The sequence below is a fragment of the Crotalus tigris genome, unplaced genomic scaffold (genome assembly GCF_016545835.1).
Source record: "Crotalus tigris isolate CLP2741 ecotype Arizona unplaced genomic scaffold, ASM1654583v1 scf7180000017771.5222438, whole genome shotgun sequence".
In the NCBI taxonomy this organism is placed as follows: domain Eukaryota; kingdom Metazoa; phylum Chordata; class Lepidosauria; order Squamata; family Viperidae; genus Crotalus; species Crotalus tigris.
In genome coordinates, this window is record NW_024096622.1 from 819,864 (window position 1) to 847,017 (window position 27,154).

General features: G+C 35.0%; 1 protein-coding gene across 23 annotated transcripts in view; it reads right to left on the minus strand.

Annotated features, from left to right (window-relative positions):
* The window catches only part of RYR3 (ryanodine receptor 3), a 301,080-nt gene that overhangs the window by 215,086 nt on the left and 58,840 nt on the right, over positions 1-27,154 (minus strand). For 21 of the 23 annotated variants that reach the window (XR_005556461.1, XM_039341606.1, XM_039341605.1 and 18 more), the window contains exon 3: positions 18,490-18,597. Coding sequence is in view for 20 of the 23 variants with exons in the window: in XM_039341606.1 (XP_039197540.1) it covers positions 18,490-18,597 (108 nt within the window). In the remaining 3 variants the exon portion in view is untranslated. Of the gene's footprint in view, positions 1-2,267; positions 2,325-9,941; positions 9,957-18,489; positions 18,598-27,154 lie in introns of those variants that run through there. The other 2 variants (XM_039341599.1, XM_039341598.1) reach the window with 2 other exon arrangements.

Here is a 27,154-nt window from a genome sequence, read left to right on the forward strand (position 1 = left end):
ATGGCTTTTTCCTTTGTGCATGCTCTGAACCATGTTCTTGGCAAAACATCCAAAGGGATACAAAAACAATATGACAAAAGACTTCAGAATAATATCACCCTCAGGCACAGAAAGAATAGGAAAGTGCCTTGTCAGCCTTTGCAATTGTCAGGTAGTATAAAACCGAAGCCAATAAAAAAAAAAAGATCAAATAAAAGCATGACATTCTGCTTGGCCTCTCAATATCAGATTCTGCTCCTAGCTTTTCTAGTTGTATACTTTAGTTCTTTTCTTATCTAGATGTAGCTACAACTGTTTCAAGTCCAAATCTGGGTCTGAAATCACCTCCATCACTATAACACAATGCATGTGGTCAGTTCATTTGAATTAAACAGATAGGAATATAAAAGGATTGAAAGGGAGAACCCTTCATCAAAAAGAAACTGAAACATCATTGATTGTGATCTATAACCTTAAAAGATTAAGTGATTAAGGAATTAGGCTAAAGATTGGAATACTGATTTTTAGAGACTTTAGGAATGACACCCAATGAGTGATCTTGGATGAATCATTCTCTCTCAGCCCTAGGAAATAGGCAATGGCAAGCCATATCTGAAAATCTTGCTAAGAAAACTGCAGGACACTAGTAGTTCAGGCAGTTGCCAGGAATCAACATGGAAGAGGAGGAGGAGAAGGAGAAGGAGGAGGAGGAGGAGAAGAAGAAAAAGAGGAAGAAGAAGAAGAAGAAGAAGAAGAAGAAGAAGAAGAAGAAGAAGAAGAAGAAGAAGAAGAAGAAGAAGAAGAAGAAGAAGAAGAAGAATTACAATTAGAATATAATGATGGCTTCAGAAGAACAAGCCTCAGCTAATATAGTTTCTATATGGTTTCTAAAATACCAAGAAGAGTATGATAATATTTTTTTTGTAATTTGTAATGTCCTTAAACACGAACATATACCAAATAGAATAATACTGAATAATAACTTCCAATAGCTTGCATGTTCAATTCAAAATGACCAAAAGCCAACCTCTTCCTTTCAATATTGTCATCACTAGTGGCTGATCACTCATGTTCCTCCAGCATTCAAGAGTTCAATGAAAATGACAACAGTATTATATCCTTTGTATGTATCATTCTCAGAAAAAAACCAGACATTCTTAATTCTTCCCACATGGTTTCCAAATTAAGTTTACCCCAAAAGTAGCATGGAGTTTATTAGCCCCCCCCCCAAAAAAAAGATCCAGTGATGCAAATGACTGTTGTAATCACACTTAGATGCGGGGGTCAGACTCTTCGCTGCCTGAGACAAAACCACTCTTTTTTATCCATGGTGATTTAATTACAAGTTTCTTTTCTAGCCTAAGAGCAGCAGTTCCACACATTTCAATCCTCTGCAAGAAATACATGGCTCGGGAGAATCTTAAGAAATGGCTAGGAGCAGTGGTGGGATTCAGCCGGTTCGCACCACTTTGGCAGAATTGGAAGTCCATTCTGCCCAGGCCCAGAATGGACTTCCGGAAGCGGCATCCACACACAGAACCAGTTGTTCACATATCTGAATCCCACCACTGGCTAGGAGGCATTAATCTGAGGTCCTGTTTTGTCAGCATTAGGGCAAGTCCTTCAGCCAGCTTTCTAATAGTAACATTTCATGACACAAAAAGCATCTGATCAGTGGTCATGAGAACTAGTTATAAAAAGATAGAGCCTACGTTACAGAACACTTTCCATATGATTGAAAAATAGTTGGTCTTTTTTGTACAAAGGACTAATGAGAAATCTTGGCCCAAACAAACAAACTTAGGCAAATTCACAAATATTAACATTTAAAAAATATATTATTATATTTCCCTAAAAAGATTACAAATCCCTTGGGGTATTTAAGAGTAAACTAATTGCTGTAGTTCACTGGCATGATTTTTCCCCCATAAGGACTTATTGTATATAAAAAAACCACACAATGCCAATTTATTCTTCCCAATTCACCTTCAGTGTGGAGGTGTGAACTACAGTGTTCTGTAATCTGTGTCAAGCCACACAGCTACATTTTGAATTAAGTCATGGGAAAGTGTTATGATTTGTCACTCAGAGTACATTTACTCAGCAGGCAGCATTGGAAGTCAAACTGATCCAGGTTGTCAGCTGAATGGCAAGATGTAGGGTTGAAACAATAGTCCATAGCTTTCCTCAGTATTCAACTGACTTCAATGAAAACACTCATGTTACATAACTAGAAAAATATAGATGCTATAATAAGAATGTCTTGTGATTTTTCTTTACGTCTTTACCAGCCAAGTGAAGTGAAGTTATTGCTGTAGCAACTTAGGATCGAACTAACAGTTTCTTTTCACAGTTCTCAGGAGCTGCAACAAAAAATGTGTGATTTGGGGAGAGAATATTTTTCCATTATTCCATTATTCCAATATATAACAGAACAACAGAGTTGGAAGGGACCTTGGAGGTCTTCTAATCCAACCCCTTGCTTAGCCAGGAAACCCTATACCAGGGGTGTCAAACTGCTGGCCCGCAGGCCAGATGCTGAAACCGCGCCCATCCCACTGCCAGCAATGGAAAAAAAAGTCGCGACACGTCACGTGATGTTGCAAGTTTAACACCCCTGCCCTATACCATTTCAGACAAATGGTTGTCTAATCTCTTCTTAAAAACGTCCAGTGTTGGAGACCCACAACTTCTGGAGGTAAGTTGTTCTACTGATTAATTGTTGTAACTGTCAAGAAATTTTTCTTTATTCTAGGTTGCTTCTCTCCTTGATTAGTTTCCACCCATTGCTTCTTGTCCTGCCCATAGGTGCTTTGGAGAATAGCTTGACTCTCTCTTCTTTGTGGCAACCTCTATCTTCTCACTCCCGATGATAAAAAAAGCAGGAATAGATAACCTAGTTTGCAAAGTTTAGAGCCAGCCAGAAACAGATTTAGATCTATGAGTTTAGGTTGTTATTGTGTGCTTGAAAAATTGCAGGAAAGGTTGGCAGTGTGAACAGAAAAACTTAATACTTTCAGTCCTTTTGTGGAACAATAGGTTTCCTATGTTTTAGTTCAGAGGCAAAACTTACCACTGGATTTAGATCTGAAAGAAATATTTTTTATCCTGTGGAATGTTATATTTTTATTCTTTTACAATGAACATTTCTTTGACCAGGAAATGGAGAAAGTAATATAAATGAATTATAACATCACATTTCCAATATTAAATGAAATGTCTCTCAATCATTACCTGTGCTGAAAGTACTAAATGCAAGTTTAGAATTACTTGCATGAAAAGGTAAAAGCCCAAATTCCATAACATGAATTATTGCCTAATTATTTTAAGAACATGAGAGTTGTTATCATTGAAATGTTTTCAATCTTATTTTGTTTCTTCTCATAATTTTGGAATGCAATCATGATATTGCATGAATGAGAGGACTGACAATTGTTGCATGTATGGTGTATGAAGATTCTCAATCATCCAAGTCATGGTTGTCCCAAACGTGCCTTTCCAAAAGGCAACTGGACTGTCCTGTTTTTTTTTTTCTTGAAAACATTTCACTTTTCATCTAAGAAGCTTCTTTAGTTCTGACTGAACAGTGGGGAATGGGTTTGCTGCATTTTGGAAAAGCACCATTGGGATGTTGCATGTATTCATTTTAAAATATACAGGCCTTGAAGAAGGAAGAGCCATCATATGGGATCCACCTTGTATGCACTAAGTATGTATCTCTCCAAACTACATCTTACACTGATTACATTAACTGTTCCTTTGTATTCTGCCTGTGACTCAGACTGAATTACCCAAAATGGTTGAGAGACAAAGCTTGCAATTGCTAGGCAACTAACACAGCTTTCCCCCATTGTCCACTCCAGAAATTACAAATGATTATCTGATCAGGCCTGAAATGGACAAGGCAGAAGAGGTACTTAGCATTCAAAAACAAAGTTATAGTCAGGGCAATTTTGCCTTAACAGGAAATAGAGAAGAGTAGCTCTATAAATTATTTTTACCTAACATTTTCAGCAATCCTAAATGGAGATGCATGTTCCTTCCATGGCACTTGAGCAAACTCAGGTTAGGCCAAGATGGAATTATGTATTTCAGCAAGCACGGAGCTGCTGAAAATATTAAAGAGGTGATAGAATATTATTGGGCTGACAGCATTCTTTTAAGTGGCACTGGCAATTAACTGGAGCAAAGGCACTGATTTTTTTTTTTTTAACAAGGCAGTGATAACCCATTATGGCTTGACTATCACTGTATGTTATGTGGAGCTGATGGATAATGAGAAAGAGATTTGCTTTAAAAGAAATAACAAATAGGAAAGACAATAAATGCAGTAATGTCTTATGAAACAGAGTAAAGAAGTTGGATCTATATTTTATAGCACCTAGTTCTGTCACCCCTTGCAGTAAAACAGATAGGAAACAAGATGAGCTAATTCTTCCTTATTGTAAAGCTACATTAACTAGAAGCTTGCAAGTCTGACCGTACAAATTCCCCACCACATTTTTAACTGTGCGATCCATTAAGGTGTTTCCTTCCTAAGTTTCTTTCTCTGATTGTTAAGCCACTGGGGGTTCCTGGCTCTCTTGTCTGATTGGTTCCTAGGCAGTATCTCTTTCCCCTTGTTCCACACATTTCATTACAAGTTCTGACTCTCAGTAGATGCAAAAGCTATCTCTATGTCGAGTTTTTAAAAAACATTTCTATCATAAGTAATTAAAAATGTTAATTTAACTTCCCTCCAAGGTGCTAAACTATTTTAATACTTTGCATAACACTGGATTACTTTATATAGTGATAAGATTGCTGATCCCAAATCTTTTAGGGTGTAATGAAACAGTTTTAACTGTAACGATTCATTCTTGAAGACTATTTTTTTTCTGCAAATTGGGTCAACCAACCCACTGAGGTCCTAATGACTTCTGCAAATGCACGGATACCATTGTCGCCAGAAGTTGCTAACCAAGTGATGTGTCAGTATGTCTGCATTTGCTAATGATAGTAAGTTACAATGAAGGCACAGATGACCATTAAGGTAAAATGGTGAATTGGACACATACGTGAAAGCAAATTATAGAGGGATGTGAATCCCTTTTCTATTGATAGCTCCTTCTTGAAGAAACTAACTCAAATTCTTGCTTTAAATTAATTTTCTGTGCCACGTAAGAACAAGGCTTTTTTTTAAAGAAAAAGAACACTAAACCTGAGCTTAGTAACAATCTCTCAAAAATGGCTAAAATCACATCTATAAGAATAACACAAAAGGATTAGTTAGCTCTATAGAAGGTCATGCATTATGGAGGCAGGCACTTTTGTAAAAAGCAGATGTGCAATTTCTCTTACAGTCCAAACCAAAATGATTTTGCCAGGGAGTGATTAAAGATGAAATAGAGGGATAAGGACCATAGCAGACCAGAATGGCTACTAGAAGATGGGCAAATCCTAATTCCTGACAGTATATAGAAGCAACTGGTCAGTGAAATATGCCAACCAATGTCCATAATCAACAAAAAGGATGAGAGTGGGAAATCATACATCCAAACTAGAATATCTAAGAGTGACTATAAACTGCTTCAACTATGTACTAGAGATTTGATGGGAGCATCATCATGAAAACATGGCAGAAAAGAAGTAAACATACTGTAGTTAGGGGCAAATGATAAAGAACCTGTACACAAAATCTTCTTTGGAAAATACTCTTACAAAATTTAGCAATTTTTTACTCTAATACAGGGGTCTTCAAACTTGGCCCTTTTATGACTTGTGGACTTCAACTCCCAGAATTCCTCAGCCAGGCATGCTGGCTGAGGAATTTTGGGAATTGAAGTCCACAAATCATAAAAGGGCCAAGTTTGAAGACCCCTGCTCTAATACATTGCTTGGTTCAGAGAAAGACTTTTTCCCATTATCTCTGTAATCAGAGCACCTGATTATCATTTTACTTTGTCCCTTCCAGCAGCAGTTCATCTTTCCTCATGCAGAACAAATTCTGAAGCATGTCATATAGAAAATCACATATTTAACTCTCAAGCTACAAGTTCCAATTTAATGACAGAACCATATTCTTCAAAAGAACTTTAACTGTTTATAAAAGTTCACATTTTGCTATCATAGTCTTTCAATTCTCTTTAATCTCTAGTCCTTTGTTACAAAAGAAAATAGCTTGCCACAAACAGTATAATCTAGTAGAATAGCCTGCTTTGTGGGGTCAAGCAAAGGTTGGATAGCCATTTCTGTCTAGGTTGATATGAATGTCCTAAGACTAGAAGCCCCCTTCAACCTTATGATTCTCAATTTTTCTTCTGTAAATTTTGAAGAGGAGCACAACATGATACCTAGTACTGATAGTGCTGAAACAATTTATCTTCATCTCTGGACAGAATAAGATGCAAAAGAGGAAAGCAGAAGTATGCAGATAAGGTCAACACAGTGCTAGGCTGTATTAACAGAGGGATAGAATCAAGATCACGTGAAGTATTAATACCACTTTACAATGCCTTGGTAAGGCCACACTTGGAATACTGCATCCAGTTTTGGTCACCACGATGTAAAAAACATGTTGAGACTCTAGAAAGAGTACAGAGAAGAGCAACAAAGATGATTAGGGGACCGGAGGCTAAAACATATAAGGAACGGTTGCTGGAATTGGGTATGTCTAGTTTAATGAAGAGAAGGACGAGGGGGAACATGATAGCAGTGTTCCAATATCTCAGGGGCTGAGAAAAGGGAGTCAAGCTATTTTCCAAAGCGCCTGAAGGCAGGACAAGAAGCAACAGATGGAAACTAATCAAAGAGAGAAGCAACTTAGAACTAAGGAGAAACTTCCTGACAGTTAGAACAATTAACCAGTGGAACAACCTGCCTCCAGAAGCAGTGAATGCTCCAACACTGGAAGTTTTTTTTTTTATTGAAAATTTTTAAAATTTTTACAAGAAGAAAAACAACCCTCCCCAACCCTCCCATTCCCTCCCTCAGCCTTCCCAGAGCTGAATATAGGCTTAATTAAAGTTTCTTGAATTCTTAAAAAAAAAGTATAAACCATAGATAAATCTAAATACATTACTTAAACAACTAATAAAATAATTAAGAATTATATATATATATATATATATATATATATATATATATATATAAACATAAATATTAAAGAAAGGAAAAAAAATACTTAAAAAGAAAAAAAATAAAGAGAAGGAAAGAAGAAAGGAAATATAAGAAAGTAAAATAATAATAAAAAATATAAAAAGAAAGAAAAAATATTACAATCTATACAATATTAAAATTTATATATAAGTTATTGAAAAGCTAAATAATATTTTTATATCCAACTTATGTTGTATAAAACCTATCCATTTTTCCCATACCACAAAGAACTTCTCTTGCGATTAATCCTTTAAAAAAGCCGAAATCTTTGCCATTTCCGCAAGATAGGATACTTTAGAAAACCACTCTTGCAAAGTAGGCAAAGATTCCTTCTTCCAATACCAACACTGGAAGCTTTTAAGAAGAGACTGCACAGCCATTTGTCCGAAATGGTATAGGGTTTCCTGCCTGAGCAGGGGGTTGGACTAGATGACTTCCAAGGTCCCTTCCAACTTTATTATTATTATATTATTATTAAGAGAATTCAGTTAATGAGAATTAATGTCACTTCCTCTAATAATGGATACAAGTAATTGATACTAGTAGGGGGAAAAATATTGCCAAGCTTGGAAGAATTGCATGATTGACAAGGCTGTGGTGGTGATGAGCATGATGGTCCTTATAATGGAAACATAAGGAAAAGAACATGTTTATTCTTGATAACTATGAAATGCTGAATCAGTAGAAAAATAAAAATGGAAAATTGGGAGCCCTGTCTGAATTCTTTAGAGACAGGCATGGCTAGCTGGTAAGAATTCTAAACAAAAGCATTCTTAATGACAGAACCTACTGCAATATTTAACTACAAGCTTCATTTGTACCACCATAAAAGAAAATGCATTTTTCCAGAAAACTAACGGCAGATTTTCAAGCCATTCTTTTGAAATTTTAGCTACCCTTTTTAATGCATATTTATTTTTTTATTTTTTTAAATTTTTATTGAATAACGGAAAAAGAAAAAAAATTAAAAACATTGAACATGGTAAATCAGATTTGACAAACATCTCAGTTCATATTCACAATTAATTAGTAATAAAAACTCTATACAATAACATCACTCTAATCTCAATCCTAACTTATCTCATTACAATGACTTCCATATTTTATCCCCCACCATCTATAGAATTTGTTCCAAATTTGGTAAAAATCCGTTTCATCCTGATTTTTAAGTCTTTTAGTTAACCTATCTAATTCTGCGCAGTGCATAATTTTATGAATTAAGATTTCCTCACTAGGTATAGCTGTAGCTTTCCAGCTTTGAGCGAATACAATTCTTGCTGCTTAACCACATGAGTGAATAAATACATATCTTCTTTACTAACATTTTCTTTAAGAATTCCTAACAACAATGTCTCAGGCTTATACTGAATGTTTTGCATACTCATTTCAGTTACCCATTCCCAAACCATACGCCAATATCCCTGTGCTTCCTTACATGACCACCAAACGTGAAAAAAAGTGCCCCTTTCTTTTTTACATTTCCAACATAAAGATGAGTGTCCTTTGTACATTTTGGCTAATCTTGCTGGAGGAAGATGCCATCTGTAGATCATCTTATACGAATTTTCTTTATATGATGATGCCAATGTAATTTTATTATTTCGCATCCATACCTGCTGCCATTGATCCAAATTAATGTTGTGTCCTAGATCTATCGCCCACGTCACCATTGTTTCTTTAACCTGTTCTTCAAATAGCCTGTACTCCAATAGGTGTTTATAAATATTCTTTATTTATTTTTTTGGGGGCCAAGCAGAATTTTATCTAGCCCCGTATCTTGTCTATAAATACCCCATTCATGTTTATCTTTCAAATATCTTGCCTGGATCTGGAGGTAAGATCACCACTCTATCTCTATTCCTTGTTGTCTTAACTCTTGTTTAGATTTTAAAAGACCCTCTTCTGTCAAAATATCTTTATACCTGATAACCTTATCTTTCCTGAACAAATTGGGGTATATAACTGCCTCCAATGGCGATAACCAAGTTGGTATCTTTGTATAATATTGAGATTTGACAGTATTCCAACTTTTAATTAACCCTTGCCAGACCTTGTGTTTTAAAAAATATTGGTAATTTCTACTTTGCCCCTTCCACATATGAGCATGCCATCCCTGCTGAAGATCATAACCCTCTAACTGAATACATCTTTGATTCTCTAAGGTTATCCAATCACTAATCCAAGACAGGGCCGCGGCCAAGTAATATAATTCCCAATCAGGGAAGCCTAAACCACCCCTTTCCTTGACATCTTGTAAAGCCTTTAATTTAATTCTAGCCTTCTTACCAGACCATACAAATTCTAAAGTTATTTTATTTAACTCCTTAAAGAATTTCTTATCCAAGTAAATTGGAATATTCTGAAACAAAAATATCAATTTGGGTAGGATATTCATTTTTACAGCAGTGATTCTCCCAAGTAATGAGAGGTGTACATTTTTCCAATGTTCTAGATCAACTTTAATTTTTTGTTTAATGCATATTTAAAGAGGAATAAATCCCATGGACCTAAGTAGGCTTTACTTTTTCATAAACATGCTTAGGAGTAGAGGATTAGCTAAAAACTATGACAGTGATCTTATAGGTCTAAAAAGTGTAGCTTTAAAGAACAGTTAACTTAAAACGAAAAGTTCAGCATTCCATGGTGAACATTCTATTAGTTGTAAAAGTTTTATAATGTGAAAAATTATAAGGCTACAGCAAGAAAAACATGAGAAACAATCAGTATTAAGAACATTGACAGACTGGAGGTATTTAGGATGAAAATAAATGGAACGAATTTCATGCAGTGGTTGAAGATTATATGGAAACAAATAATTAACATACCCATTCAAAGACATCTCTAGGCTAGCAAAAGTGAAAACAAAATGACAAATGAAAATTTAGTCTAACACATATCGTTATATTAGTAAGATTCAGTAAAGTGGATGTGCTTCAAATTGGTTAAACAATTGAGATATCCCTTCTCTGTTGCTGCAACTCCTGCCCTCTAGAATAATTTCCCCTCCTTCTTCAGAGATCCATGCCTACCTTGATGACGTTTCATAACAAGGCATGGAAAATCCAAAGACTTGGTTGGATGGTGAGAGGGATAGCATATAAATTTAATAAATTAAAAAAAAATTAACAATCTGGCCATTTTCTAAGCCTTGGGACAGGATGGTAGGTAAGATTTGTTTTATTGTTATTTGATTTTTCGGGATGCATATCATCTATTTCTATTTTATTTTTCTGCCTTTTTAATTATGTAAAGTGCCCAGTTGGGCATTCTTTAAATCAATATAAATAAATAAAAACATTTTTGAAAGTATTTAGGAAAGTATTACCATAAGCAATAGTGAAATACAAACGTCTACTCAGTTTTCTGGAAGAAAGTCAGCTGAACTGAACATTTTGTTAATTTTGAACTGAAATAAGCACCATCCATAAAATAATTCTCCATCAGAACCCATTGCTTTAGCAAAATAGATAAATCATGAAAAAGAGCTGTGTAAAGTGTAAATAAATGTGCAAAATGAGCTTTAGCAAAATAGATAAGGTGACCAACTTTTTTACAATGAAAAGGAGGACAGAAATAAATTGAAGAAAAAAATATCGTAAATAAAAGAAACATTTTATTCATTGCAACAATAATACAGAATACACTATAATATGATAAATGCATAATAAAAAACATTTGTAATGACATTTTATATTGTAATTCTGCTTACATGCCGCACTCCCACCTGCAGCCGCCCCGCCAGCACTGCTCTCTCACCGTGTAGAGTGGGCCCCGCGGCTCCCAAAGCACCAGCTGTGCCGGCTCTGGCCCCGGGGGGCAGCCCGCTGTCGACACACCCCGCCTGCAGCTGCCATGCCAACACCACTGCCCACCCTGCGCAGCCCCATGTAGAGTAAGCCCCACGGCTCCCACAGCCCGGGGGGCAGCTGGCCACCGCTGCCCCTCACACCCCCGCCTGCAACAGCCCCGCCACCCCTGTCTCTTGCACCCACAGCCATTATTGCCCTAGCAGGGCCAAAGATCAAGAGAAAGTCACTGTGGCATCGCCACTCCAGCCTCCTCCAGGTATCTCAGGACTAACTAGGAGATGGTGTAGTTGGGTAGCAGGGAGGGGTGCAAAGTTCCTACCAATTCGCCTTTGCTGCAGACAACTTACATGTGCAAAGTTTGCCGACTGGGTGTTTTGGCGCGCTCAGCAACAATTCCTATTGGCTTTCGAAAGCCAATAGGGGGAGTAGCACAGCTCATGCAAAAGTTGAAAAAAAAAACCATCAAAAAAAGGTGCCGGAATGCCATTCTGAGCATTCTATGAGAAAAAAAAAGCCCTGCAGATTAGTCTTCAAATATCGAAAAGGAGGACATGTAGGAGGACACTTTTCGAAGAAGGACAGAACTCACAAAAGGAGGACTGTCCACCCTAAAGGAGGACGGTTGGTCACCTTAAAATAGGTAAATCATGAAAAAGTGCTGTGTAAAGTGTAAACAAATGTGCAAAATGAGATTTTGTCTAAGATAGTAAATGTGAATTCTCTTTGTGTGGTCATGTTTCTAAGAAATAAACTAGCATATAGCAAGCTAAACATAAAATTGAGCTGCAGAGAAATTCTTGCCAAAGTACTGCAGTAACTTTATATAATCATATTTGGAGACCAAAGAAAATGGTCAGCATATTAGTTAGCTGGTTGTGCTTTCATCAAGAACATCCACTGAGATAATTAATTTAGCTGGCATGCTTCTTGTTTCATTCCAATACACAGAGAGTTCTTTGGTGTTCCCCCCCTCCATATAATACAAAAGAAAAGCATTAATCAAATACTTTTGGTTAATCTCAAAACTCTTATTTGACAACTGATGTTACAAGTCCAGCTTGCTAATGAGGACTTAATATTTACTGCAGTAAGTGAGATATTCATATGCATGCTTATTCCTCCTTCGAGCATTGGATCAAGTTCAAAGCTCTTTAGGCAAAGCAACAATTGCATGGTTTGCTACATACAACAGCTTTTCACTTTCACGCCAAAGAGATGATTAGTTGCCAGCTTTCATCTCATGGTTTATCATCCCAGTTCAGGAGCTGGCAGTTTCTGTTGGAGGTGGATTGTCCCAATCTTCTCAACATAAAAACCATTTTATTGATTTTAAGAGTATTTATTCCTTCTTTCTACACATCATAGAATCAATCAATATGTAATAACATAACACCTGTAAAAACAATTTCAAAGTGCTGATTGCAACATAGGTTCTAACAGCAAGAGATACAATGCTCAGATCACACTTCCCATTATTCTACTTATTGAAGGTAAAAAATAGTACAATGCATTTATCCTTTCACTATTGAAAAGATATCTGAAAACTAAAATAAATAAGAAGCTCTCTCTGTTTCTACAAGAGTTAGAAAAATAATCTCACTAACTGCTAGAAATTATATTCAGGGGCAGTCCTCTATGTTCTATCCTCAGAATAAGTTCTATTAAATTCAGCAGAGCTTATATCAAAGTAGATTCACATGGGATAAAACTGTAAAGTCTTTCCGCAACTTTAGTTACTACTTTTCACAGATCTTGCCTACAATTAGAAATGAAATTTAATTTATAATCCTTTTTGCACCCCTGATTATTTGAATAACTGCAGCTGTTATTCTCTCAACAGCTGCATGGGTATTAAATAAACTATAATAGATATTGCAGTTCCTCCTCTCACTACATAATTACAATTGGAAAGGGCCCATCCATTAATCCTTTGTCTAACACTTGCCTATTAAAAATCACAGGGGTTTTTCCCTAGACTCTTGAAGACAACTAATGTTTCATCCATTCTAAATTCAATTTTATATGAGATTTTATGAGAGATTAATCTGAGGTGTTTTACTATTTCCAGATATATTCTGATGTCAAAACACTTTTAATTCATTCTTTATCTCTTTTTGGAGCTTGAGCTTGAAGAGAACTATCAGGCAATCATTGCTTGCTCCTTCTGATCAATAACTAAACCCAGAGCACTGCCAGTCAATCAGTGTTTGCTTCTTATCCTTTCAAGGTGAACAACTGTGTTGTCCTCTCCCTCCTTTTTCATTCATTCCACTCCTAAAAAAAGTTCCCCTTACAAATTAGAAAACAAATTACTAGCATTTCTCTTTTAACCATGTGTTTGTGTGCATGTGTCCATTCAGTGTTTATTCCTGTTTCACAAGATTCCAGTGACAGTGTGAGAAGGCAGGTTGTTAAAACCAAATAACCTCCCATGCATTATAAATTTTCAGAATTTTTCTGCTTGCCATAAAACCTCTTTCTCAACTCCTAGTGTTGGCATGAGAACTTCTGCATTTGACCTCCTTTTCCTAAATATGTGAGTATGCATCTGCTGTTTCAGAAACAGAATTTACTAGCTAAAAACAGCAAAGCCCCATTCAGAAGTACGAAATCACTGACCCAGGGAAATTGCCCACAACTGCCAGCCCTCTGTGACATGTTCTATTGAAGAGTGAGAAAGGAAAGTTGTATTTATTTAAACATGATTCATTTCACAAGATGATGGGATACATGTAAGCAATCTTATTTCTATATGCTGTAATGTATATAATGTATATAAACTTTTTAACCTGGGATTAATTTTCAGAAAAGGAAATTAGAAGTTGGCTTTACTGAAAATAGAGCTACCTTAAGATTATGTTTAAAGAAAAAGGGTTAGGGATATGGATAAAAACCAGATTTTTTTTAAAAAAAAATAAAAAGCTCAGGAAAGCATGAACATTCCCATTCGAGTATTTTATTGTTTTGTTGTTTTGCTTTTTTTGGGTAATCATGTAGTAAGTGTGCAATAATTTATCATTTATTCATAAAGAATAATTCTGCCAGCATTTATATTTGTGTGCTCTATTTTTTTTTTTTTTGCTTTTCAGAACTCTCATGTTCCAATGCATGCTTTGTCCATCACAATTCCCCTTTTCTCTAACACTGATTTTGACAGGTGCCTTTTAGGTGCCTTATAACAACAAAACTTTTGTGATATGTCATTGCAGGAAAGATCATGTGTACAATTATACCTTCTTTCCGTGTTTCTGCAATAATTAACTTCCTAAGGCTGTGTTTATAGGAACATGCATTGACATTTATTTTGCAATTAAGTATGGAAATACAAATATGGAAATACCAAACTAATTTTGCAGAGAGAAAAAAAAGAACAGCTTCCATTGATAATAATAATTATCTTATAAAAGAGAATATTTATAGCTCAGTGTTGAACTATGGAGTTCTTTTTTAATAATATTTTTATTAATTTTCTAATTTTACATTTAAGTATTTAAAAAGCAACATGGTGGCTGGGTTAATCAATGGTTCAGTAACATACAAAAATCTTTAGTGCAAATCTCAAACTAAAACCTCAAATATTTTCTCTCTTTTTCCTTTAATATCTACTATCTCATATTTAAGCTAATACAGTTCTTATTATATCAACTAAATAAAAACATCATTATTACATTTATCAATAAATTTTAGCTTATTCATATCTTAATTACTTTTACATTCAATCTTTACATTCAATCAATGTCCTGTTATTGGTTTTTCCTAATTTTTAGTTTCCCATCAATATTCAAATTTAACATTTGATATTTATAATTTCCAGGTTTTAGGTAACCAAGGTTTTCTTTATCTCAATTCATAACAAAATCTAATATTCAAAATACACATCTTATCTATTTGGGTATAATCTTGTTCTATTTCCTAAAAGTTATCTATTTCCCCCCATCTTATATTATCTAATTAATAATACAGTTTCCCCTTTAATAAATCAAAGCCCATTTTATATATATTGTCTGAGTTAATTAATAAATCAATCATATTCATAATATTTTTTTCCTTTTGGGTCCAGTGTTTAAGTATTAAACAAATAGCATCCTTATTTTCAACTAATTTCTAAATGTTTTAAATTTAATGACCAAAATTTCCCTTATTTCAACTTCTCCCTTTGACCCTCTAATTAGTAATATGAAATCCTCTCTGATAAATCAAAATCCCAATTTTCTTCAGCCTTATTCTGCCTTTCTTTCTTTGCCAACTAGCCTTTCATGTAAATGCTTTTAAATCATCAAATAGATCTCCCTTTATTATTATATATATATTGTTTGGAATAAGTGAGATCATTTAGTTGCCATTTTTTTGGAAGGGCTAGCCCATTTGTATTCCTTAAATCATCTCCCTATTATTCCAAATCCCCATAATTATCCTGGTATGTTTATCTTCCATTCAGTCTGTTCTTCTTCTTGCTCCTCAAATTTCTTCTGATTTATACAGAAAGTCTTTTCCATGTTCAGTGTCAGGATATTCCATTGACTGTATTTGTTGGTCAGTTGAGTGCTCTGTCTTAGTATTTGATTGTTCTACTTCTTCTGTTACCTTCTGCGTTGTTGGTTCTTTAGTTGTCAGAATTTGGGTTTGTATATCTGAGCTGACATCTTGTTCTTTTATGTATCATCTTATTTCGTCACAAGCTGAAAGGATGGTTTCATGTATTGCTTTCAACATGGAATCTTTTCCTGGTCTTTATCCATCTTCTCTTAATTGTGTGTTAAGTTGAGGACTTTGAAATCAGATGATGAAAATAATTTTATAGCTGGGTATGGGACCTCTATTTCATGTGTTTGTAGGTAGTCTTTATAATAAAAGTCATTTATCAAGTAAGATTTTATAATCCAAGGTATTTCATCATCTCAAATAATGACCAATATTCCTCAGATAAAAAAGTAGGAAGGCAATTCCCCATATACATCTCTAAAAATCAATAAAGGTTTACATTCATAGTTCAAGGAGGCCAGCCATGCCATGTAGAAGTTCTCTTTACAGCTGAATTTCTCACAGGCAGCGTTTATCAAAGTTAAAAGAGTCTTATCTGTAGTCTGGGCTTCAAGCCAAGTCTCCTTTAGGCAATAGCAAGTTGTAATACAAGCTTCGCCACAAGATGTCGCCGATGCCACTTAAATGCCCTGGATTAAGAGGAAGGGCTGCCACCCTCTCGCAATCAATTGGGGGTCCCCTCCTTGCTCATCGCCCCTACAGGGTGACTTTCGACCCTCCCAGGGTCCCCCAGTGGAATGAAACTGAACGCGGAAGACGGACCTTGCCTTTCAATGGCTGCAGCAGCCACAATGGCAAACTGGAAGTCCTGAACTAAGGGGTTCTTGATGCTCTCTGAGCTAGAAGCCATTACCAAGTTTGGTAAAGAAAAGTATGCAAGAAAACTGCAGAGAGAGCCAGAGAGCACCAAAGATCCCATAGACTAACTGTTCAAACACAGAGATTAGAGAATTTGGCTATTTACACAGAAATGAGGAGAGTTATTTAAGTTTCAATGTATTCTGACCCTCAGATTCCAGTTTTGATCAAGATTTGTTTGCTGTGTAAATACACAAAATATTTTTTCACAGGTAATAAATTGATTTTTAAAAAATGAATAAAACAGACATCAGATTATAGAAAGTTAAGTGTGACTGTGGAGCAATATATCAACCGCAAGAGTTGTCCCATTGAGCTTTCAGTAAAGCTTTATTTTAACATGATGAAAGGGCTTGAGGTGAGTGCTTGTTTTAGAGGCAAGGCCTGCTTCAGAAAAACAGAATTAGACAGTAAGCATGGGAGGCAGATTGAAATGAGATTTAGGAGACTTGGAGGGAAAATAAAATTAGGGAAAGAAAACCAGAAGAAAGAGAAATAGAGGGAGTAAAATGAAAGTAGGCACTGAGGGAAGGTAGAGAAACAAGAGAGGAGGCTGGAGGATGAGTAATGAAAGTAGTTGGCTGGCTGGCTAGCAAAAGTTGTGCAGCGTGGAAAATGTTTGTAAATATATGGAACTACAGCAGGAGAAACAAGACTTGGAAGAGATTTTAACCTATTCAGGGTTCAAATGATGGATTGGAAGTAAAAAGCTATGAAAGGTTTATTCCTAAGGTAAGCTAAACGAAGACCAGCAACAGGATCAACTAGTGATCAAACATAATTTCTTTTTTTCCACATCACCCCTTCTACCTCAAAATTCTGAAGTCTCAACAAGACTGAACAATGTTACCATGATTCAGGGGTTGACAATCTCAGTGGGAAATGCATTGGCTTTTCTTTATTTTGATTCTATAATTACTCTAAAAGTAACCAGAGCAGCTTAGTCATAGTTCTGTTTCTGTTGAGTTGTTTTGAACTGGTGCTGAATTTCTCAGAAAAAAAATTAAAAATTGGCTTTTCTTTCAAACCATTTGCCCTGGATGGAAGCACATACCGTTCATTTCCCTAAGATCATAATTACTAGTCTTTCTTCACATAGACGTCTTATTCTGCTTTTACACTGGCTAATTTCACACTCAAGGAGTTCCTGCATGGATAATCAGATTTGAGATTGGAGGATTTTTCTATCTGAAACTCACAGTCATTGAAAGGTACCAATCATTTAAGCAATTACATGAAATCTCTGTTGCAATGTTTATCATCCATATCATTACCTTCATATATGAAATAAGCCTTTAGCTCCCATTAAGTTCATGTATTTTAGAGAACCAGTTTGATCTAGTGATTAAGGCACTAAACTAGAAAGAGAGGAGACAGGAGACAGGCAGGAGACCATGAGTTCAAGTCCCACCTTAAACATGCAAACCATCTGGGTGACTTTGGGCCAGTCACTCTCTCAGCCCAACCCAGATCACCTGTTGCTATTGTTGTTGTGGGGAAAATAGGAAGAGGAAAGTGTGTTGAATGTGTTTGCCACCTTGAGTTATTTGTAAAAATAAAAAGGTGGGATACAAATAAATAAATGTATTGGCTTGAGATTGAGTATCTCTTCAAATACTTAGTTGCAGTTTATGCAATTATATTTTAAAGCAGGTGGGGAATGACACAAAATATAATTCAAAACTTCTTATTTGAGTGCAAAGTATTACAAAAATAAATTTATCACCTTATTCTGCTCCAATGACTTTGACAGAAAAGTAATGCTACTCTGCAAATGACCTACATTCAAAGTTACTAGACCTCAAAACATCTTGGGTTGTCAAAGGATAGCTATAACTCCAAGAATATGCTTTACCTTGCAATAGCCATTTGCATTCTGGTAATGATTGAGATCTGAAGAAATGAACAGAGCTTTTATTGTACTGTATGTTTTATAACTGCATAGCAAATTAAATGCACTTGTACTGAAATTTAAGCCAAGTTGAAATTTAGAAAACTTGAGAGATTGGAAGATTTCTAAACAAAGGGAAATATTGAAAAGATTATAAAACTTGTTGTTAATAGTCTTTTTTCTGAAAGGCTTCTGGGTCCATGGAGGAAAGTAAAAAATTGGGTTTTGTAAGAATGAAATCTCACATTACCAAAGGAAAACAATTGTACTTACCCCTTCCCTGGAATTGTCTCTTGTATGGGCAAGCATTTCCTGGAGGGCTCTGACAGATAAAGACTGTTCCAGTACAAAATTACAGATGCAAAGATCAGGAGGGACATACTGAAAAAAATAAAATAGCAACAAAGATCACAGCTTTCTTCATTTTTGCTGCAGAAGGTTTACTCACTGACAAGGTCAGTGTGTGAGGCTGTTAAATTAGATCATTTAAATCAGTATATAGATTAATCCATTATACATCAGTGATCCACATTCTTTTTGTGCACCATAAAATAAATAATGAATCAACCTTACATATCCAAGCTGCCTTTCTCAATATGGCATACACAGTGCATATATACTGGGCTATGTATGTTTTTATTCCCAATCCATACTAAGAGCACTATATTCTATGTTTCAAAGACCTGCCAAAACCACTGCATATAAAATAAAGGTAGACAATGGGTGTATAAATCAATTGCAAAAGAAAAAAAATCCATTATACTTTTTTTTTTCATTTTAAGGTTAAGTCCCATTCCAAGCAATGTAAAAATAGCAATAAGAAACATTTCAAATGTAATTAGATTATGCAAAAGACAGTAATAAACGTAGATGTGATTGGGAAGAGTGGTCCCTCAAATATCCTAAGCCCCATGCCATGTAGGAGTTTTGAGGTGATTACCACAACTCGAACTGAACCTGGAAGCAAACTGGGAGACAAATGCAGCTCATGGAGCAGAGGTGTAACTGGTTTTGATCTAAATAGAGACATAACTAGTGGTGGGATTCAAATATGGGAACAACCGGTTCTCTGTGTAGATGCCGCTTCTGGAAGTCCATTCTGGGTTTGGGCAACAAAAAATTAGCTACTGTCAAAGTGGTGCGAACTGACTGAATCCCACCACTGGACATAACTACATAACTGCCATCATATTTTGCACAGCTGAAGCTTGTGGGTGTTCTTCAAATGCAATCCCATGTAGAGCTCATTACAGAAATCCATATGGAGCTGACCAAGGCAGGAGTGACCTGAACAAAGGGCTTCCTGATGTAGGAATGGCTACAGCTTCCACCCAATGCAAAATTGTGCAAAGGCCCTCCTAAGCATGACTGAAGTCATGAATCCAGAAGAACCTCCAGAGTAAAGCATTGCACACTGAAGGGTTTTCCATAGATTTAGATATCTATTTTTTTTTCACTCCCAGACTCTTGGAATTATATAACGATGCCTTTTTGAATAACATTTTTTCTCCTTTTAATGAACATTTTATAATTGTGATTTTTCTGGAAAGATTTCCCTATGCAAATCATCACCCAATTTCTTTGTTAAATACAGATGCTAAAATGTAGACAGCAACTGTGGCATAAAGACCTGAAACTATGATATCTTTGACAATTCATCTTATGCAATTTTAATTTATAAAAATGTGTCACAAATAAGTTATTAGAATGTTAACTGGATTTTAACCACTTTATCAGATAAATTAGATTTAACAGTGTTTATCTCAATGGGGATGAAGATACATTGATGTGGTGCAGGCTGAATTTCTAGAGCATGTCTTGCATAAGATATGATTCTTCTTTTCTTTAATTGGATTAAAATGTGTATTTTAATCTATCTCCCAGGGTTACTATAAATGGAATTATTTCTTCACACATCCAGATGCCTTGTGGAACTCATCAAGAACTCTATTATCTTATTAATTCAATTTTGGAGTCACTGATCTGTTTTATTAAGCAATTGAAGGACATTTCAAAATGGCTGCAACGGAACATAAAATAGACAATCTAAGCTGAAATTTTATGTGCTATTGACAACTATCAATGTTGTTTGCCAAATTTTTAGATATAGTTGTGAGAAGTTTTATATCAAAATATATTTTATTCTTTATACTGTTTTCATCTTCCTTTAAAAATTAACAGAATCCACAATGGTCTGTGAATCTGCATCTCCACTAGATAACTGACAGTCAAGCTGAAATTAAATTAACCAAGTACAAATAGCAAATGGAGGAGGGGGAGGGATCTTTTATTCAAACTTCCTCAAATCCCCAAATAGGTTACCTAGACCTAATCCACATATCAAGGATAAGGTTTGTAAACACAGCGTTAATTAAATTAGGTCTCCCAGCAGAACTGCCTATTCACAAGAATAAGCATACCTATACACACAGAGACACACACACACACCACATACACACATACACACACACACACAAACACCTCAAGTGTCACCCTAGAATCAGCACGTAGACGCTTCTACAGCAGGACAAGCTCCCCTATAAACATCTGCTGTTGTAACTCATTTCTCTGCAGCTGCCACTAAAGGCAAACTGTTTGCTTTTAGGGATAAATATTTCTTCTTTCCTGACAGCTGTATGGATCTCTTTTTCATTTATTCTTGTGAAACCCTGGTTTGAGTTGGAACCCCAAATTATTCTTCTGATATAGTATCAAAATTAATAGAGTTCCTATATGCTCTAAGATTTTTGAAGAAATCTGAAAGATTGGCGGTTTTTCTCTGTTGTTTGAATTCTTCTAAAGACTCATCCCAAGGCATTTTTCTTTACTTTGTCTGTTTGTCTATGGAGGCAATTGTTTCAAACTATTTCACATTGTTGATATGATTTCAGATTAATATTCAGGTGGCACTGACATATATGTCTTGAGGTTAACCTAGGATTCTCTCATTTTGATTTAATATTTTTACATGTTATTATGGCATAGGGAAGAGAAATAAGATCCAGATATCATAATGTGATCTTGAATGAAAGAACATACTGTATCATGCATTGATTGTTTATTCATTCATGAAGAGTATATATTGTTTTAACCCAGCTGGACAGTTTCCACTTGAGCCCGCATCCAGAGAAAAACCTGCCACTACTCTGCATAATTGGCTCCACTAGCAAACTGTTTTTAGTGGCAGGAAATGTATTTTAATATTCTGTTGAAGTTTAAGTCTCTAACTTAAATCCTATACTATGAAACCAGGAAAAGAAGGCTACATATTACCTTTAGACTTGTTTAGAACTAAGATTCCAGTTCATTGATCATCCTCATTATCTTCCCTAAATGTATTCTGTTTGTTCATGAAATGCAGTGCCCAGAAGTGAATACAATATTCAAGCTAGAGTCTAGTCAATACAAAATAAAACAGCACTACTATTCTCCTAATTTGTTCATGAACTAGAAAAAAGCCACAAAGGAAACCAAGGGGTGCTAGTTAAAATTCAGAATGTGACAGATGTAGTCTATTTATTTTTTGTTTGTTTATTAATTTTTTTGCCACCCATCTTATACTGAAGCGTTAAAATATTGAAATCCTAAAAGATAAATATTTCTAAAACAATAAAAATGGGATTATTTCTTAATTTTTATTTATTTCTGTTATGTTTGGTAGCAACAAAAATCCTAAAAATTAATGTTCAACATTAAACTTATGGAAAATATTGCAGAAGGAACCTTAAAGTTCATATTTTAGGAAACACATCAATATTTGCAAAGACAAATAATAAAGAAGTAACCAATCAGGAAAATTAGTTTTCCACACACAAAATAATTTGATAATAAAATAATACTGGAAGTTACAAAACAGGTTAATCTATCCATCCGGGTCTCAGTTATCCAGCCAATGCAAATCTGCCTTCCTTTATCAGGTATCAGGCACCATAACTCTGGGGAATAATAGGAACAAATTTTCTTGTGCAAGATTAATTTTTTTAACAGGCATTAATATTATGCTATTTATCTATTTCCTGTTTTGTAATGCTGTTCTGTACAATGTATGAATCATATGACAACCAGATTAATTAAAAGTATTTTAATAAGCCTGGGTAATGAGAAGGGAGTGGATACTATTAATTAGTCATGATTACATGTTATTGTGAAATAACTTCTAAGTAATTTGGGCCGCTATGGTCTTTCATTTCCCAGCTATATTTATATGATCATGTTCTTTGTTTTAATTTAATTGTGATTTTTTGGGGGGTACAAAATAATTAGTGGGAAAACCCAGAAAACAACAGGCAAGCATAAGATTTATGTTGATCTTGTTATATGGTCTACTGTTAATATCATTTTCTACTTCAATTAGTCATCGAACACATATTTAATTTTTAAGAATATCCTGGAAATATCTGTCACTACTAAAATGCACTATTGTAAATAATATAAGTGACTGTACAATGAATAAACAGGTTTAAGCAGTCACAATGCTTCAGTTTAATTTTTCAGATTGTTGAAGGGAAAGTCTTCAACATGGTTCAGTCCAAGCTGGGAATAAACAACATGGTGACTGCTTTAGAAAGAAGGTTGTAGTTTATTGAAGAGGAGAGCCAGACAGAAATATGGCTCTGGAAGGAAAGAGAGAGCGCACATGTAGGGAGTGGGTTTTTATACCCTCTGGAGCCTTTTGTTTGGAGTTGTTCCTGTGGTGTGAACTTTGACCTGAGTCTGAGTGTGCCCTTTGGCATCTGTGGGTTAATCCTATTATGTTCTGTTTTAGAGTTTGGGTGGGGTATGTAGATTTTAGGTGTCTTTGTCTTCCTAAGCTTCTAGCTGGGGGCCTCCAACCTTCCTGGATTATTTATATCCGCATTTCTACAGAGCTGGTTTCTGCTTGGGGGAGGGAGACTTGGGCCTATTAAGAAAACTGGGCATGCTTTTCTGCCTCTTTAATATTTCCTTCTCGGGAGGGGGCTGACCTCTCACAAGATGAAAGTGAAACAGAAACTTAGAACAAGTAATCTGGCCTAATCAATTTCAAGGCTATAATCCTCTTTGTGGGAGCCATTAGTCTTCGCTTAATGATCACAAATGGGACTAGCAATTCTGTCACTAAGCAACATAGTTGTTAAGCAAGAAAATATGTAAGTACAACCTGAGATTTTACTGCCAGCTTCCACATTGTTTTGCTATTTCTGCAAATTTTGACATTTTCACAATCCATTTTTCTACTGTGGGAATTTCATTATTCTTCAACTAGTAAGAAAATAAATCTACTGTGAGTTTTTTCTAATTCATTGTCAATAAGTCCCAATAAAAAGAATTCTGGTTTCTTTGCAGTATTAACCTTTAAGGTGCTTTACATCACTGTGTGAATTCGTAGCCAAAGATTTCTTAATTTTCTCACAAGTCCATGATGCATTGTAAATACTTTTCACAATTTCAACTCTGGTTTGAAATATCTTTGTAAATTTTTGATATTTTCTCTGATGTCATGATACCGTTGATGCATGATTTTGAAAAATATTCTCTAAATTATGACACAAGATAAATTTAATAGCAATTACCTACATTCTCTCCTAAGTCTATCTGTATGTTAATAGCCCATTTTGTCCTGTAGTCTTTAACCTGCTCTTCTGTTTCAAATCTTCACAAAAGTTTATACTTTATATTTACACATTCATTATTTGTATACAATTCAATTTTAAGTTTCATAGGGTTTCAATTCCATTATTTTTATCCATATTATAACTTTATTTTAACTGTTTCTTATAAACTATTGAAATTATTTTTTTAAAATTTTTAAAGTTTTTTATTTATAAAACAGTTAAAACAAAGATGGACATAACGTAACATTCCAGTGTATATATTCCTAACAATTTGTTCCTCATCATACATATAATTCTTAATCTCTCTATATACATATTTTTCTATATAATACAGACCCTAATTTGTTTCTCTATATACTAACATACAGTTTTATATATCTCTATCTTAACACTAACTTAAAACCCAAACAGTTCTCCTTGATTCACACCAACAATAGAATTTGTCCCAGATTTCAAAGTAATCTGACTCTGTCTTGTCCTTCATTTCCATTGTGAGCCTATCCAAATCAGCACACGATAGACTTTTATATAAAATCCCTTCTTCTTTTGGAATTTCTTTATTCCTCCAGTTTTGTGCATATGCCAATCTAGCAGCCGTGAGAATATGTAGCATCAAGTAAAGTATTCCTTTGTCGTATTTCTGCGTAGTTATGTCTAGTAGGAAGAGTTCTGGTTTTAGCTCTACCTCTATCATTAATATTTCTTCCAGCCATTTTTTATGTACTTCTGCAGTTAATTGTTCTCTTGACTTTATCTTATTTTTCTCTTGTATTAATAAGTCTTGATATGACTTATTAATTGGTATGACTTATTGATATGACCTCTATATGCTGTTTCTCTTCTGTAAAATGTTTCCTGTGCTGAGGTCAATAAAGATATGTTCAGGCATAACCCATTCTTGTATTTATTCCATATTCTCAATATGGCACTTTCACATAATAAATTTTTAAATGCACATAAAATTATAAGTCTGGTAGTCTTACCTCCTTGCCCACCCGTTTTTTGCACCATACAGGAGTTTATATTTAATCCTTAGTTTCTTACCCAATTATACAAATTTAGATAAATCTTTTTGCCACTGTTTAAAAAGTGCATGATTTTTCAAAACTGATATTGTTCGAAACAGAAGCACCATTCTAAGTAATACATTCATTTTTACCATAGAAATTCTTTCAACAATAAGTGCGACTTTTCCCATCTTAATACTTCTTAATTTCACTCCATACTTTAATATAATTATTCTGAAATAACATACAATTCATGTTAGACACAGTACTACCCAGATATTTTACTTTTTTCTCAATCTGAAAACCAGTTTTCCAATCAGGTCTTTTTAAGCTGCCATGTTCATATTTTTAACATTTTAATTTTCTCTCTATTAATTTTAAACCCAGCTAGTACTATACCAAATTCCTTCAATTTTTTTCACTATTAAAAACAAGCCATCTGCAAATGTCCTTAGTTTATCTACTTTTCACCTTCATCACAGTTATTCTCTCATCTTGTCTTATATATCCATTAAGAACTTTCATAACCAAAATAAACAGCAATGGAGAAAGGAGAAAACCTTATCTTGTCCCCTTATGTATCTTACAAGGTACAGTGAATATACCATTAACTTTAATTTGTGCTGTATGTGAATATATATTGATTTTACTCATTTAATAAAATCTCCAAAATCCATTTTATCCAACAGTTCAACTGAATCTACATATCATAACACTCAACTACACCAACCACATTACATCTTAATGCCAGGCAATCACTGTACTTTTTTTAAAAGTGGGCATTTTTACTTAACCGATTTTGTTTCTCGGTTTTTTTTTTTTTACACTCATGGCTCTCAAGCTTCTCCTGTTTCTGTCACTGTCACATACAAACACCCACAGAAATATTCTGTTTTCTTCCTTCCTACTCTTTCTACTATTTAGAAAGTGATGCTGGTTCCATTATGTTTGTGTGTCCTTTTTACTTGGGCTTATACTTGCATCTCCTTGCAACTTTTGGCAGCATTCCCAAACAGAACCGAGATATCTACTGATAGCTTGCTCTGCAAGTAAGCTATAAAGAAGATGAGATAACAAACATCAGCTTCCAATTTGTCTTCAGAACTTGGGACTATGCCCATTCCATCATCCGTCCTTCAAAAAAAAAACCCTCTAAATTTCAATCATGACAACAGCTACAATGGCGGAATCCAGTTCATGATAGACTGATTGCATGCTTACACTAAAGAACAAATTAGACCATAATATCATTTGCACTGTGAAGCCTTGTATAGTGGTCTGAGAAACATTTATGATGGTTTAAACATTTATACTTGACAGATCTATGTCCCAAAGACATTTCACTTCTCATCCAAGAAGCTTCTTCAGTTCTGCTTCTTGGATGAGGAGCAAAACATCTTCAAGGAAAACAAAGTCAAGTTGCCTTTTGAAAAAACACCTTCAGGACAACCATGACCTGGATTATTGAGAATCTCCATAGACATCAATCTATAGCAGAACATTTTCACAACTGCAATGAAAAGAAAAGCTCTCACTTCACTATTTTCTTCACATTCTGAACAGCAGACCTGGGAACCTATAACAACCAGTGCTTTTTTTCTAAAAAACAAGGTGCCGGAACTCACACGTGTCATACAACCTGCCTTGCCTACCCTACAAGGTTTCATCCAAAAAAGGTGCCGGAACTTTGTTCTGGACGTTCTATGAGAAAAAAAGCCCTGATCACAACTCATACAGATTTAGTGTGGTTTACCCCTACCCTCCCTACACACTAGTTAGTTATTAAAACAGCAACAATAACAAGGTGAGATCAGGTTACATATCATCCTCCCCAAATGGCTCAAATACTCTCAAAAAACATTTCCAATACCGAGGAATGGTAATGATAGATTAAGGGAACATAGTCTGCAGACCTTTCAGTTTTGTAAAGCAGCAAAGATATGCTTTTATATCCTTCTAACTCTGTTGAAACTAAATCACCCCACCAAAAACTTACCAGGGATGGTAGAGTTTAGATGAACTCTAAAAGAAGTGTTCAGAGATCAAACATATAAAAATTAAAACACAGATTGAATCTTTTAAACCAGTATTGATGCCCATTTGAAAAAAAAAAATACTAGGGAACACAGATAGTCCTCAACTAATTACCACAATCAATCCCAAAATTTCCACTGCTAAGACAGACAATTGTTAAGTGAGTTTTGCCCAATTTTATAACCTATCTTGCCACAGTTGTTAAGGGAATCGCTGCAGTTGTTCAGTTAACAACATGGTTGTTAAGTAAATCTGGATTCTCCATTGATTTTGTTTGTCAGAAGATCACAAAAAATGACCACA